The sequence below is a fragment of the Anguilla rostrata genome, chromosome 1, assembly GCF_018555375.3.
Source record: "Anguilla rostrata isolate EN2019 chromosome 1, ASM1855537v3, whole genome shotgun sequence".
Classification (NCBI taxonomy): Eukaryota; Metazoa; Chordata; class Actinopteri; order Anguilliformes; family Anguillidae; genus Anguilla; species Anguilla rostrata.
The window spans coordinates 45428618-45444094 of record NC_057933.1 but is presented as its reverse complement, the minus strand read 5'-3'; the positions used below and the strand labels follow the sequence as shown (position 1 = coordinate 45444094).

The 15477-nt window shown below is 44.6% G+C and overlaps 1 protein-coding gene across 1 annotated transcript; it reads left to right on the top strand.

The window, feature by feature from the left end:
- The first annotated feature begins 480 nt into the window (after nt 1–480).
- On the top strand, nt 481–14471 carry LOC135256271 (low-density lipoprotein receptor-related protein 12-like). Its single transcript, XM_064338049.1, has 7 exons — nt 481–1792; nt 4935–4991; nt 6398–6533; nt 7253–7455; nt 8483–9590; nt 11758–11890; nt 12403–14471. Exons 1-7 carry the CDS (start codon nt 1714–1716, stop codon nt 13213–13215), a joined length of 2529 nt encoding a protein of 842 aa, XP_064194119.1. The 5' UTR covers nt 481–1713; the 3' UTR covers nt 13216–14471.
- The last annotated feature ends 1006 nt before the right edge of the window (nt 14472–15477 follow it).

Sequence of the window (15477 nt, the reverse complement as noted above, 5' to 3'; positions counted from 1 at the left end):
TTTAGGTTGTAGTATTTGTTGCATATCTTTTTATGTACACACTAATTTGCCGTATAGCCTATGTATTCACCTCCAAACCAGAATAATAGTTTTTCACTTGTTCACTCAGTGGTCACTCTGGAATTAAAATGTAGGTTATCTGACATGAAAATACAAACTGGAGCTTCTGTTAAAAGCAGTGTTTGGTCCCAACCATGGGACAACGCTAATGCTTTTCTTTTCATTAATCTGAGTATCGACAAATAGACTGATGATAATACTTGTAAGCACAGGACAAAGAAAACGTAAAAATAACATTGTCGTTGAACACCTTGGTCAGGGGCAGTCTAAGATGAGAAAGATCCTAAATCCGGACAAGGCAACAGAACTGTCTCTCTCGAAAAAAAAGGAGGAGGCGTGTCAACCAATCCCAGTCCCGTGCTCAGACCAAACATACATGTGTACGCTTGTTATTCTGACGTCACACAACCTTTAACCCTCAATAAAGGGGAAAAAGGAGAGACCGACGAAAAAGAACATAGGGGAGTGAGGATACCCGGCTGTGACAACAGCTGGCCCTAGATGCTTGTGGTTGGCTACAGCTGTTTAGGCCTCTGTTGTTGTTGTAGCTTGTCCATCGTTGCAAGATTGTTGCATTTTTGTACGTTAGCTGAAGCTTTCCAGAAACATGTACTGCTCAGAAACAGCAAAACAAGAGAGAGTAGTTGATTAAATAACGTTGGCTGTTGTTAAGGCCGTCTTGGGTATAGTTTGTATCAGAATTTTTTAATCGGAAATGTATTGGGTTTGAGTGTTTAGCTAGCTATAATGTGTAAATTGAATCGCTTACAGTAACGCCTGTTCCCTCGCTTGCGTTCGCTGTGTAAGTTAGCTACCGTTAGTAATAGTCGCTGTGGCAAACGTTAGCCGTCGGAGAAACGGAACAAAGTTATTATAGTTGCACTTTATGGAGGAAAAACTCCAGAACCATTTCAGAACTAGCTCTCCAGTTAGATGAATGCTTTGCTGAATTATTTTTTTCTGTAGGGAATTTGTTTGGTTACAATCATCAGTCATAATGAGAAGGTAACTAGATATGGCAATAGTTGAGTAGACTAAAACAAAGAGATCAAGTGGTCTCCGAATGCTATGGCTTTGTCTATCCAGTCAGCTAACTTATAGCTGGAATGAATGGGATAGGAGAGTATTGGCGTTAGCCTATACAATTTCGTCCACTGAAATTATTTACGGTTGACTACGTTAACTTCGCTCACTAGTCAGCAAGCAGGAATTGACAGACAGTTTTATAGCCAAGATCGTGTTCTGTGTAATAGACTGGTAACTAGTACTGTTTGGGTGAGATGGAAAGCTAACGTTAGCTATTTAAAAATCAATCAATAACCATGAATGTCGACGTTGTTAGGTTTATTTAAGGTTCATGTTAACTGACTGTCCCTATTTTCATTTGGCTCTTTGTAAGCGTAAACTAACGGTGGGCTACATATTAAATAACTTAGCTAGCTATCAATATAGCTAGGTGACGAAGTAACTATAAATTATTTTGCACCCATATTAAAGAAGCATATGCCGTGCGGTGATAATCTGACCAGATCATTGTAACATGTAGCGACATAAAAAACCAATGTCATTAAATTGAAAACGTTTTATTTATTCCAATCGAACGCCGAATCATATAGGCACTCAGGTTGATACATTAGATAAAATACTGTTGCTATGGCCTACTGTGTGGGCGCACAAACGAGAATCTTGTTTTGGAGATATCTGCATTTAATCACCAGCTGTTTTTACATTGGTAAGTACATGTGTCGTTTTACGTGTATGTTTACCCATTATCACATTTTAATCAGTATGATGCAGGGAACATAATCGAAGCGTGTAATAAACCGTGGATGTGAGGAACTTGAATTTGGAGAGTGTATTCTATGCAGCTGTGATTAAAATGGTAAACGATCAAGGTGGCTTTATTAAATCAGTGTGGATATAATTCATTTAAAATTAAAATTTGTTTAACTGTGCCTAACATGTCTTTTTAAACAACGGTCTTTTAAACATTGCACTGATTCCGATACCTTTAAGCAAATGGGAAGAAACTAAACCGGTAAAGCCCTGTTTATTACCATGTGAATATAACGTTTCGGCTGCTGATATGTATTGTCTGCAGTCTCACATGGCTGTATTTAATTTCTGAACGGTGATGTTTTTGCAGTTCAGTACAGATCATATTGATTTTGCAGTCTTACTGACAGTAGCAGACAAACTCAATCCAATAACACAACGTGTAGCGATCTACAAGATAATTTACCCGATATCTGCTGTGCTGCTCATCTGGCGAACAGAAAACGTAAACTTAATATCAACATGAGTTTGTTGTGCATTTACAGCTATTATCCTTGATTGATGCGCTTTCTTTCCCCTAATTCACCTATTGCTTTCTGTGAAAGTAGGCCTACTTGTGTTTATGGATGATGTGTGCATGTACCGTGTGTGTCGTCTTATCCATATTCACAGCCAGATTCGATCACTCCTGCTCTCTCCTCGCTCCATTCATTCACTCACTCCTGCTGTAACCTAACGTTCAACAAAATGTTCAAGAAATATATATTTGTGGGTAAAATGATTTTAAAAAATGCATTTAATTCTAGAATATCTTGTTTGTTAACAATTTTGAGGTCTGCATAGCAAGTGTAGCTTATAGCCATGCACAGTTTCATTTTGCTTCAGCACAACTCAAAAACATTATTACAAGTTTGCTGTATTCTGAAGTGTCTGAGATGGGAGGTTAAACTCTGGTATGCACCATTATTTGCTTGTACCACTAGCTTTGAGTTACTCCTTGAATTGGAACCTGACTTAGGCCGTCCTAGGATCATCATTCTAAATAAGTAACTCACCATTGGTTTATTAGCTAAGCATGTCTTCAGAAGTTGGACTGGCTCATTTCATATCTCAGTGTCATCTAGGAATTGTGTCTGAGGTTTACCCCCTGCATGATTTCTGTTGACATACCACCTTTGTCTGATTTTAAGCAGGAAAACCCTGTTGTTGATGATGTGCGTCTGTTTGCCCCATCCCCTAAGTGTTTCATCTAATTGCCATTCTGTAATATCACCGTGTTTTTTTATTAGGTCTTTAACATGAAAAAGACTCAATTTGCTTAACAGAGGAACTGAATAAATGAAAATGGACAAACTGAATGTGTTATTTGTTCAGATTGAGGAAAGAACCTCTGTACTGAAGACTATGACCATGGGAATGAAAGAGTTGTGACAGATGGTTGTCTGTGTTCAGACTTGAGGAACAGCATGTTTCTTTTCAACTTGAAACACTGTTTACACCCCAGGTTCCATGTTGCATGGGTCTCTAAAATTTCTTAGAACAGCATTTCTCTTCCCTGAATATGGGTGGTCTTTCCCCATTGAAGGTATATTTCTCTAGAAGGCTGATCACAAAGAGCCAGAGACCTCCAATGGTAGGCTTAGTTTCATGCTTTATAGACTAACTACAGAAAATATGCAGGAAAAAATCTAGTTTAAACCAGTTGACTTTGTGTGAGGAATAAATCTTAACCAAATAATGTAGTGTGAGGAATAGGTTGCATCTTAACCAGTTTGTCTAGCATAAGGGTATAATGTGCTTGCTATAAGCTCACTTGTAATTTTCAAAAAGATACTGTGTTTGCAGTCAGCTGCTACATGCTAGCAGTATAGCAGGGAAGGAAATTTGAACCAAATGTTGCCCCTACACACACACACACCCTGTTGCATTATCACAGCTCTAGTTACTTAGCCTTGCTATACTCAAAGACCTGTGGAACACATTTTTGTCTCATTCGCTCAAAGGTTTCTTATGAATATGTACAGTAAGCTGGCCTAATGTACAGTCCATAGAGAGGTTTGTATTTCTGACATTTATTTGAAGGCTGGTTGCAGGGTGGTTTATTTTTATCCAAACTATAATGTTTCTGCTGATGGTTTTGCAATGATCTCATTTCTGTGTCTGTGTCAAATTGGGTGGAACTTGCATGTCGCAATATTTATTTTCTTTTTGTCAGGTGTTAAATTTGACACTGACACTCCATGTTCCCATAACAACAAACCACAACAAGGACTAAATTTCTCTCCGTACCATCATTTATTGTTATTAGTACTTGTGTTCAGAATAGTGTACACATCCAGGGAAGCAAATGGACAATATTACATCATATCGAAACGCAGGCATGGAAAATAAAAACAATTTGACACTCTGTAGTGGAATGTAGAACATCTGTTCCATATCTCTGTTGATGCAATGTCATGTTTCCTTTGTTGCTTCTACGTATTCAAATTTTGATCATAGTCACACATTAAAGTAGGCTATATTTCTTATATTACGCATCCAGTACTGAGTGTTCAGTATGTTATGTTTCGTCTGACTCTGAACTTAAAGAATATATTTCAGGCTGAATTTCAGCTAGTCACACCTGTCTGTGTGCATGTGTGCACCGAAGAGTTGTGCAAGTGCAAGTTATGGATATATAAACTATTTTAGTATTCATAGAACACTTGAGAACATCAGCCAGGAATTGAAATGCATTGCTGTGCCATAATGAAAGTAATATGATGTTTTTTATATATATGGGTGTGAATTTGCAACCTGATTGCCTCATGCATATACAAACACCTACAGATATGCTGGACTGACAGTATTTGGATATTAATATTTTTATATTGTTTTTTTTTTACTGCTGAAACTATTTTGGGTGTTTTGTTTTCAAACCAAAATCTGCTTTTTTGTATTTCACTTGTGCCCTGTTCTCTCGTGGACATTTGGAATTTTGGAGTTCTTTTCAAACAGCATCTGTTTTTTTCCAGCTGAAACTGAATTTGACCAGTGTTCCTACCCATTATATTCCCATTATATTTTTAAGTAACATAGTTCTAACTTTCTTGTTTCAGGGACGGTGGGTTGTGTCCAGCACAATGAAAACGTGTACGTTTCAGGGATTTCAAACGGTAAGTTGGTGGTGTCCGAGGTTTTTGGGCTGTTGAATTTCTCACAGGGTGTGACATAGCAAACATTCAGTCCTGACAGTTAATACCAAACAGTTATTAGTCATTTAGTTTGCAGTATGTTTGCACTGTAAACAACATGGCTTCTGGGGACAGTAGCAGCCTTCATGAAATTTTATTTAGCTTTCCCAGGATCTGAGCATTGTTTGCACAATGAGCTGTGTTAGTTTTTTTCCAGTTTTGTCTTATCTTATGTTTAAGCGGCTTCTCATCCGGGTTTCAAGATATTTATTTATTTATTTTGATATATAGGGAGTTGGATACAGATGTTAATATTGCTTGCATATGGTCTGATTTTGGAACAGGCTGTTCTGCCAAGATGGTCTAAATGGACCTATTCTCATACCCACACCAGTTCCTGTCCTTTTTTTCCCCCTTGAATCACTTCTGCACCTGCAGTAATACTGAAAGTGAGAATAATAATAAAAATTGTATTAAATACTTTTTTAATTTACTCAGCTCATATGCAGTCCCCAAAGAGCTGAAGCACTGCAGTTGAAGCTTGTACCCCAGGACAGTGATTATTTTCACACAGCAGGCTGCACAGTGGTGCAGGAGAGCTGGCACTAATGGCCAAGCAGAAAACCTCTCACTGACAACAGCTGGGGGTAGCCAGTGGGCTCACTGGGAGTAGCCAATTTGGCTGTACCCTAAAGAACTCTGACTGCTTAAACCCTCCATACCCCTTCTGTCTGTAGACAGCTAATCGCAAAGGTTAAAACCTGCTATGTACCACCATGTACCTTGCTCCTGCTGAATGGTTGAACCTAAGCAGGTGTGGGCTTGGTTGGGAGACCTCCTCGGAAAACTAAGTTGATGCTGGCAGTGGTGTTGTTGGGCTTGTAGGGGGTGATTTTCCCTCTGGTGAATAAACACCAATGCCCCAGTGCAGTGATGGGGACACTGTGCTGTAGGAGACACCGTCTTTCGGATGAGACTTTAAACCGAGGTCCCATGACACTATTTGTGAAAAGAGTAGGGGGTTCCCCGGTGTCCTGGCTAAATTCCAAACCTGGCTAAATTAGCCAGTGTCTTGGCTAAATTCTCAACCTGGTTCTCGCAACCTGCCACCTAATCATCCCCTGATTTAATTAGCTAAAAAAAGTTCTCTCTCACCACCTCAACTGATGCTGTGTGGTGAGTGTTCTGGCAGAAAATGTATTTTACGTTTACCACACATAACTTTATACATTAAATGCTATACTTCAAGTACTTTTGCTCATTTTTAGTGACTTTGCAATGCATTTCAGTGTTTGTGTGGTGATGCCTTTGTGTCATACTTGCCCGTGTCTGAAAATTTGAATGAGACCCGTCATCTGAGGTCTCCGTGTTGATGTGCATTTTCGCAGCCTGCGGAGGCGCGGCGGAGCAGATCAGGGCGTCGAGCGGGGTCATCACCAGCCCCGGCTGGCCTTTGGGGTACCCTTCTAGAATCAACTGCAGCTGGAACATCCGCGCAAACCCTGGAGAAATCATTACCATCAGGTACCGAGCCTAGTCCTCGCTCACTCTGTCTCCTGAGAAACCCTTCTCTGTTGATGAGATGGTTCATCTTGTTGGCAGATGTCCTCCCCTTTCAGGTTTCTTCTTTCTGCTAGGATCGGGTGCACCGCAGTATTTCAGTTTTAAGGTGTTGGCAATTCATTTTGTTCAGGGTTCAGTTCAGGGCGGATCAGTTTGCCTCAAGGCCTGCCATTTTGATGCTGATACCGTTTTAGGTTGTAGGTTTTACATTTTTATTAATTTCGCGTTCCCTCCTTACAGCTGTGAAAAATGTAAGGTTGACCTTAAATCTGGTAAAAGTACCCCTGGGCTCACCAGTGTGTAGGTCCTTTAGCTCGTTATGACTGCGACACAAGTTTGTTCGATTTGTTTACCGACTGACACTTCTCTACACTCAACTCTGTACACATCATTTTCAGAGGCATGCAGAATTGGGCAGGCACCCAATCAGAGGACTCGCTCTTGCATGATGCAACGGGCACGATCCCACCTATTGTAATCACCCCCCCCCTCCACAGGCCACACTAAAGCACCTTGTGGGCCTAATGGTTAACAGACCAGATCATACGGCGTCGCTACAGTGAACCAATACATTACCAGTATATGCGCTTTTACGAGAACGAAATGGAGTCATCTTGTAATAATTTCAACTTGTGATTTTGTAACACAAACGTTATATTTTCCCTCTTTCCACCTTCCAGCTTTCAGGATTTCGATATCCAGAGCTCTCACAGATGCGGGTCGGACTGGCTCTCCATCGGCACGTACAAGAACGCGGACGGCTACCGGGCCTGCGGCTCCTCCATCCCGGCCCCGTACATCTCCTCCCAGGACCACGTCTGGATAAGGTTCCACGCCGACGACGGCCTGACGGCGAAGGGCTTCAGGCTGTCTTACATAACAGGTGGGCCTCGGCTATTTACGTCCCCGAGGGTCCGACCGTGTGACCGCGCGGTCACGTGGGCACCCGGCGGTGATGCAACAGCAGCGCGGTCTTCACTTTCTTCTGGAAAAGAAGAAAACAACTGATTTCATTGCTGTATGAAAAGTCTCTCAAAGCGATTAGGGAGAAAAATGTAAGCTTTTGAGTCTGTGGTTTCACGCTGAGATGATCTTTGTGACTCTGAAACGTGACCGCATTAAACCTAAATTCGGCAAGCAAAGAAAAAAAACACAAAGTAAGCATTCACATACAGCGTGTAATGCTTGAATGGGAAAAACCTGGGACCCACATGGGGTGTAATGTCTTGTCTTTTACAGCTATTTGTTGTCAAGCGTGGCTGCTGATGCTAGCAGTAGAAATTGTTTTCAGTTTTCCCAACAAACACATAAGCAGCTAACCAAAATTACCATTTAAAGTTGAATTCTGTTTTCCAGTCCTGATTATGGGTTAACAAATGGCAAATTAGGATGTTTTTGTGTTTGTTTCTCAGGGGAGGTGGTCATTATAATTAGATTTATTTTTTTAATCTGCCTTTGTGGAGTGGTTATGTAATTGGCTACCAAATTCAACAAATATCCACCTCACAAAATCTTCCCTAAATGCTCAAATGGTAGTTTATTTAGTTATATTGTCCAGGCACAAAATTACTTCTCTACTGTGAAATAAATCTCCAAATAAATCTCTAAATCTTTTCTGCTATTGGAATACTGAGGTCATTTTGGGTTTTAGAGATTAAATAAATATAAATGCTTTGTGGCAAAACCTGATTTATAATTCATAAATAACTTTGAGGCTCATCTTTCAAATTCTGTTCCATCTACTGGTACTTTTAATCAGTACTATAATTGTTTTTGAAATCCATGTGGCCTCTGACATTTTCGCATTAATCCTTTTTCCTGTAATGCGCGTACGCAAAATGAATTCCTGAAAAGAAAATGACCTGGCGTCACATCTGACCGGCTCGTCACTTGCGTTCTTCCAATGGCAGGAAAGACGGAGGAGATCAGCTGCAATTCCGACCAGTTCCACTGCGCCAACGGGAAGTGCGTCCCGGACGGCTGGAAGTGCAACGGCATGGACGAGTGCGGCGACGGCTCGGACGAGGAGCTGTGCGCCCGGCCCGACCCCTCGGCCTCCTTCCCCTTCCAGCCCTGCGCCCGCGACCAGTTCCCCTGCCTGTCCCGCTACACGCGCGCCTACACCTGCCTCCCGGAGTCGCTCCGGTGCGACGGCAGCATCGACTGCCAGGACCTGGGCGACGAGGTGGACTGCGACGCGGCCGCCTGCGGCGAGCGCCTCCGCACCTTCTACGGCACCTTCAGCTCGCCCAACTACCCCGACTTCTACCCGCCGGGCAGCAACTGCACCTGGCTCATCGACACGGGCGACCACCGCAGGGTGGTGCTGCGCTTCGCCGACTTCAAGCTGGACGGCACGGGCTACGGCGACTACGTCAAGGTGTACGACGGGCTGGAGGAGGACCCGCGGCGGCTGCTCCGCGTGCTGACGGCCTTCGACGCCCGGGCGCCCGTCGCCGTGGTGTCCTCGTCGGGCCAGCTCCGCGTGCGCTTCCGCGCCGACAAGGTGAACGCGGCGCGCGGCTTCAACGCCACCTACCAGGTGGACGGCTTCTGCCTGCCGTGGGAGGTGCCGTGCGGCGGGAGCTGGGGCTGCTACGCCGAGCCGCAGCGCTGCGACGGCTACTGGCACTGCCCCAACGGGCGCGACGAGGCCAACTGCAGCGCCTGCCAGGCCGACGAGTTCCCCTGCTCGCGCGGCGGCGGCGCCGCCTGCTACCCGCGCTCCGACCGCTGCAACTACCAGAACCGCTGCCCCAACGGCTCGGACGAGAAGAACTGCTTCTCCTGCCAGCCGGGCAACTTCCACTGCCGCAACAACCGCTGCGTGTTCGAGAGCTGGGTGTGCGACGCGCAGGACGACTGCGGCGACGGCAGCGACGAGGAGAGCTGCCCCGTGGCGGTGCCCACGCGCGTCATCACCGCCGCCGTCATCGGCAGCCTGGTCTGCGGCCTGCTGCTCGTCATCGCCCTGGGCTGCACCTGCAAGCTCTACTCCCTCAGGATGTTCGAGCGCAGGTAGCCCACTGTAGGCTGTAAGGCTGTCATAAGTGCCATGAAATTGAGTTCGAATATTAGCTTTTTTAATTAGTTAGCGTTCTAATATATTCGAATATAATTTGCTTATAATTAACAGAACATAAGCTGCTTATTGTGGGGCGCAATATGCACGTGACGCTGCGCGTTATTTTCCACAAGCCGGCAGTAGAACATTGGTGAACTTTCATACTAGGTTACTACATGTGGGGCCTCATTTATAAAACGTATTTTAGATCAACTGTGTGGCGCGTACGTAGAAAATCACGTCAAAGTAGTGATTAATAAAAATTTCAACATGACTCGATTTGACCGTGGAAACGGCTGTGGCGCTACGTCAGGTCTTCACTTGACGTATGCACGGAAGTTCATTTTATAAATGAGCCCCCTGCTGTTTCTATAGCCTAATGAGCAAATGAATAAAGCACTTTCTCGTGGATGTAATTTGCCACAACTCGGCATTTATTAATCACAATAATAGGGAAATGATTGTTTATAGGAAATCCCTGTTTATTTCTTAACACAAAAACTATTCAAACGGTTTATACCTGTAGCCTAAAACAACATCAAATACTTACTCTGTTTAGTTTGTTTAACTTCTTTCATCATCAAATTTTATCAAAATCTACAGAAAGAAAACATCGCCTGACATGGGACCATTATTTAGCCTAAATTGTTAGCTGACCAGTAACGTTAGCACAGGAAATGAACTTTGCGTGCATGACTCACCGCATGAAATTAAATCCAGTATAATTATGTTAATTACAAAACGCGGAATCAAAAACGCGGTATCCAAAACTAATATTCGAATGCTCAAATTTAGGTTCGAACTTTAAAAAAGATAGTCTTCGAACTTTTTTTGACAGCCCTAGTAGGCTGTGTACTGAAGACTGTACACAGCGCCCCTGCTGGGCCTCATGGCACATTTTGTCTGTGTTTTGGCCTTTTCTGTATTTTGTGTCCTGTATAAGTGGTTTTTAAATCATGGCTCTTAAACTCTATGTACAGCACTTTCATGGAGCAAGAAAAGTGCTGAACAAGTAAAGTTGCTTATTACTTGAAAACATTTCCAAATAATACACTTATTTGAATATATCCTTTGGATAGCATAACACAATGATTTCAGTAGTACCAGATTAGGGACACAAGTTTTTTGTGGACAATTTTAACCTGCAATTCTGTCGTTCCTCTGTCCTTAACAGGAAGATGACACAGACTGCTTAACAGTCAGTTATCACATTTCCCCTACCCAGTAACCTGCACCAATTTCCACTAAGCACAGACTATCATCGACAGCAGTGTTCCCACACTGTCTAGTGCTGCTTTCATTGCAGCAAACGTTTTTAGATGCAAAGCACCTGACGGACCTGGCTTGTAACTCACTAAACGAACTCCCTAAACTAACTCACTAAACTCATTCACTCACTGATGTTTAGCAGGCTGGAGGTTCTCCACAAGGGGGTGCTATTAGCACTCAAGTCGCTTTGCATCAATAACTTTGCATCAGTAACTGTGTCCTTGTTATAGTGTTGTGTGGTAACCTTTTTTCCCCCTAAGCAATGGGAAGTAGACATGAAGAATGCAATTAAATTAAGACTAATTGTTAAGACTTAGTCTTATTGAACATCTTAACAATTAGTATATAGTTTGCAGCACTGTAGGCCTATAAACATGAAATGCTAAAACTGAGGCACTCAAATGGAATGAAAGTGCAGCATTAAGCTGATTAAATTTGATCTTAGTCGTTGAACAGTTTCCCCTGTCATTCTTTAGCTGTGCATAGTGTAAACCTGTTCATAGGAAGAGACGCATCTTTTTGTATCAAAGGAGTTGGTTGAAACAAAAGTATGCTTTTGCCTTCCAGCCAATATTTTTAATGATCGCTTCGTGAACAAACACAAACACTTCTGCATGGTTAAAAGACTACTTCACTAAACAGGGTTAAAAACATTATTTGTTTCAGTCTTCCTAATACATATGTATCCTTAATTTAATTCAGCTTCATTTGTGTAGCACTTTGTTGAGCCCCAATTTGCCCTTTGGTGTTAACTCTGCTTGTGTTCATTTGTGTCACCTGTTTCATTTCTGTCAGTCACTACCTCCCCGGTTGTCCTCCATTTTGTAATTCCCTTGTGTGCGTGTCCTCCAGGTCCTTCGAAACCCAACTGTCCAGGGTAGAGGCGGAGCTCCTCAGGAGGGAAGCCCCGCCCTCTTACGGTCAGCTGATAGCTCAGGGTCTGATCCCACCAGTGGAAGATTTCCCAGCATGCTCAGCCAACCAGGTTAGTGCAGTAAAGCAGTTACCTGTTCATTACTGTCTGTAAGGAAGAATTCTCCAGTGTGCCATATTCACATTTGTCAAACACAGTGCATTGCACTACTTACACCACGCTGTCTATACAGTTGTGGAGATACAGTTCCTTATTTCCAGAGGCTGCTTCTTATTTGTTTTCGAAGCTTTGATCAGTAGTGTTGAATACACATACCAAGACGGATGTAGTCGGTTCTTGTAACACCTATCAATTAGGCCATAGTGTATTGGCCGTCCTGTTGTGATTGAATTAGCACGTCTGTTGACTTGAATGGTTCCCAATCTCTCACTCCTGGTCGCTATTCTACCATTGTACCAACTGTATTGTGATAATGATAAGATCAAGGGAATGTGTGGCCAGCAGACATATTGGCATCAGAGACAGACTTCTTACAGGGCACAGAATATGAATTCACTCATGCACTCATTTCACATTGCGTAACGACAGGATGAGATTTAAGGGGAATTGTTTGTCTGTGACAGGTGTCCGTTCTGGAGAACCTGAGGCAAGCCGTACGCTCCCAGCTTGGGTTCGCCTCCATAAGACTGCCCGGCTCCGGAAGACACCGAAACCTCTGGAGGCGGCTGCTCAACTTCACACGCTCGCGGTGCCGGGGGTCCCTGGCGCTGGTGTCGGCCGACGCCGAGGAGGGGGTGGGCGGGGGCCCTGGGGCCCGAGAGCCGGAGCCCCATCGGGGCCTACTGCCCCTCGACTCGGACAACACGGACGCGGACGGCAACCGGCGGGATGTCCCGGGGGCAGTGGGGGGCCCGGTCACGGCGCTGACGCAGAAGACCCCGCCCACGTCGGCCGTGGAGGCCATCACGACGGCGAGCCGGGAGAGCCCCGCGGCGGGCGGCGGAGAGGGCGGGGTCCCGGAGACCCAACCCACTGGGCGGGGCCAGCTGACCGGCGCCCTCAGCAGGGTGACCCGCGGCCTCCGCTGGGTCCGGGCCTCCCTGGGCCGACCCGGTGCCTCCACCACCGCCGCCGCCGCCAGCGGCCAGAACCACAGCCCCCTCCGGAACCTCGACCCGGACGGCGGGAGCAGGGAGGACGAGGACGACGTGGAGCTGCTCATCCCTCCCTCCGACGGCGACCCGAACGAGTACTCCCGGCCCCTGCTGGGGGCGGCCCTGGCCCCGCCCCTCGCCGGCCGTGGGGCCCGCCCGCCCAGCCGAGACGGGCCGTGCGAGCACTGCGGCGTGGTGCACACCGCCCAGGTCCCGGACGCCTGCCTGGAGGCTGCGGCTGGAACGGAGACCAGCGACGACGAGCCACTGCTGCCCTGCTAGGCTTCGCGCTTCGCCGAGAGCTCACCGAAGCTCACCGAAGCTCACCAAAGCGTGCCCGCCCTCTCCAGAGCTCCCCGTTTCCATTTTCATCTCTTCCACAGGCTTCAGTTGCTTTAAAATTGAAATTATGACTCAGCACCCAGTGTTCAGTATTGCCGGTATATGTATGCCCCCCAGCATGAAAAAATCCTCAGGTTCAGAACCTAGGGGGCTGCTGGGTGGCTCATCTCGTTAAGGCACTGTTCGACTTTGGGTTTTTAAAACCCGGGTCGTGCCAGTGCCGGCTGTGGCCGGTAGCCAGGGAGGGTGATGCAAAATTGGCACTAACCTCACCCAGGGAGGGCAGGGTTCCCGTCGGCCCCTGCTTGTGTGTCTTCCTCCACAAGCACGAACGGCAAACTGCAGTGTGGCGAGAAGCGGCGGGTGACACCAGGTGCTTCGGAGCATACCGTATACCTCTCTGCGCTCTCCTAGAATGACGGTGAGAATCGCGGCAGTGAGCGCTCATATGTACCACTGGGCGTTCCATACTGGTGAGAGAGATCTAAAAGAAAAAAAATTCAGTATCCCAGCGCACCCAATCACTTTGCTTTAACCAGAAAGAGGGGTCGTGCCATTGGCTCTTAACAGATTGCACATCTGGTAAGTGTTATACCTCAGCAGCAGTCCGCTGAAAGTAAATGAAATCGATTTCTGTCCCAGAGCGTCAGTTTTGTCCTCAGACGCACGGTACATGTAGCGCAAGGGCTGACTAAAGTCACACCTGCTACAGTTCATTGTTAAAATTACTTTTTCCCCTTTCAAAGTGAATTGAGAACATTGAAAGGATTCTACAGGATTCCTAATGAATCCCTAATTGAATTACTCACCTTTGCATGGGAATCTAATTAGTAGCTTCCCATATAATGGTGGTATGACTATTTAAAATAAACTTTCATCCCATGTATGTCATGGTACTGAACCATTTCCTCACTTAAAATAATTGGGAGAGAGATTTATATGGAAAATGAAATCAGTGAGGGTTGGTTTGCAAAACTTTATGATGTCTAACATCCAGCTGTCTATTCTGTTTGTTTTGGTACCATTTTGGTAATCAGTGTTTTGGTACTGACAGTGTATATGTGTGAGTGTATATTTATATTGAGTTTGGTAGATTGTTCATAAGCATGTTACATTGTCTTGTGTTTTTGTTAAGTGATACTGGAAATGTAAATCTGTAAAAAAAAAAATGATAATAAATAAATGAATGAAAGCAATACGTTTGGTTATTCCGCTTCTTTCTATTGCGTTGACACCGGTTTACACATTTTATTGAATCGATGCCTGTAGGCCTACACAGTAATTCAATATGGTTCAGCAAATGAGCATTATGAAACGGTTACGTTATTGAGACCCAACTCTTCTCTGATTGACTGAGGTTTGACCGCCAGGGGAAACGACATGCAAAAATGCCATGTTTTTGTTCAACTAATATATAAAGTCCATTTTCTGGGGTAAATATTTGTCTTTGGAGAGAGAAAAAAAAGTTTTGTCCGGTGTAAGGAAAAAAGGACGTCTCTCGAACGTGATGAAAAAGTACAAAGTTATTTCCATACGGCAGTGACAAGCGCGAATGACCCCTGGTTTAGCAGAGTCAGAATGAATCGAACCTTTCCAGAGGCTGCTTCTTATTTGTTTTGAGCTTTGATCAGTAGTGTTGAATATACTACGAGACGGATGTAGTCAGTCCTTGTAACACCTATCGATTAGGCATGTGTATTGCGTCCTGTTGTGATTGATTGCAGTCTGTTGACTTGATGTCCCATCCTCACTCCCGTCGCTATTCTACCATTGTACCAACTGTATTGTGATATGATAAGATCAGGAATGTGTGGCAGCAGACATTGGCATCAAGACAACTTTTTACACGGTTTGGCATAGGAAATCTGTAACCCGTCGTATCGCTCAAACATTAATCTCAAAATCAAACCTGCTATTTGTTGATTATGAAACACTTGTTTCAAGTAGCCTACAGTGTCTTTCAAAACATAACTGGGAGAAACTGCCTCTCGGTCTTTGAAGCTCTGTTGAGTGGACAACCCTCCAAACACATAAAAGGAATCTTAGTATAAAGAATCTGTGTGAATGTACTGTATGTATTTGAACATTTGTTTAAGCAGTATGATTAAAACATGTCTGAACCAGGCATACAAAGAACAAGGAGCTGCTGCCTGTAACTCATCTAGTCTGATAGGCGTCCTCTAGGAGATAATATTAATATCG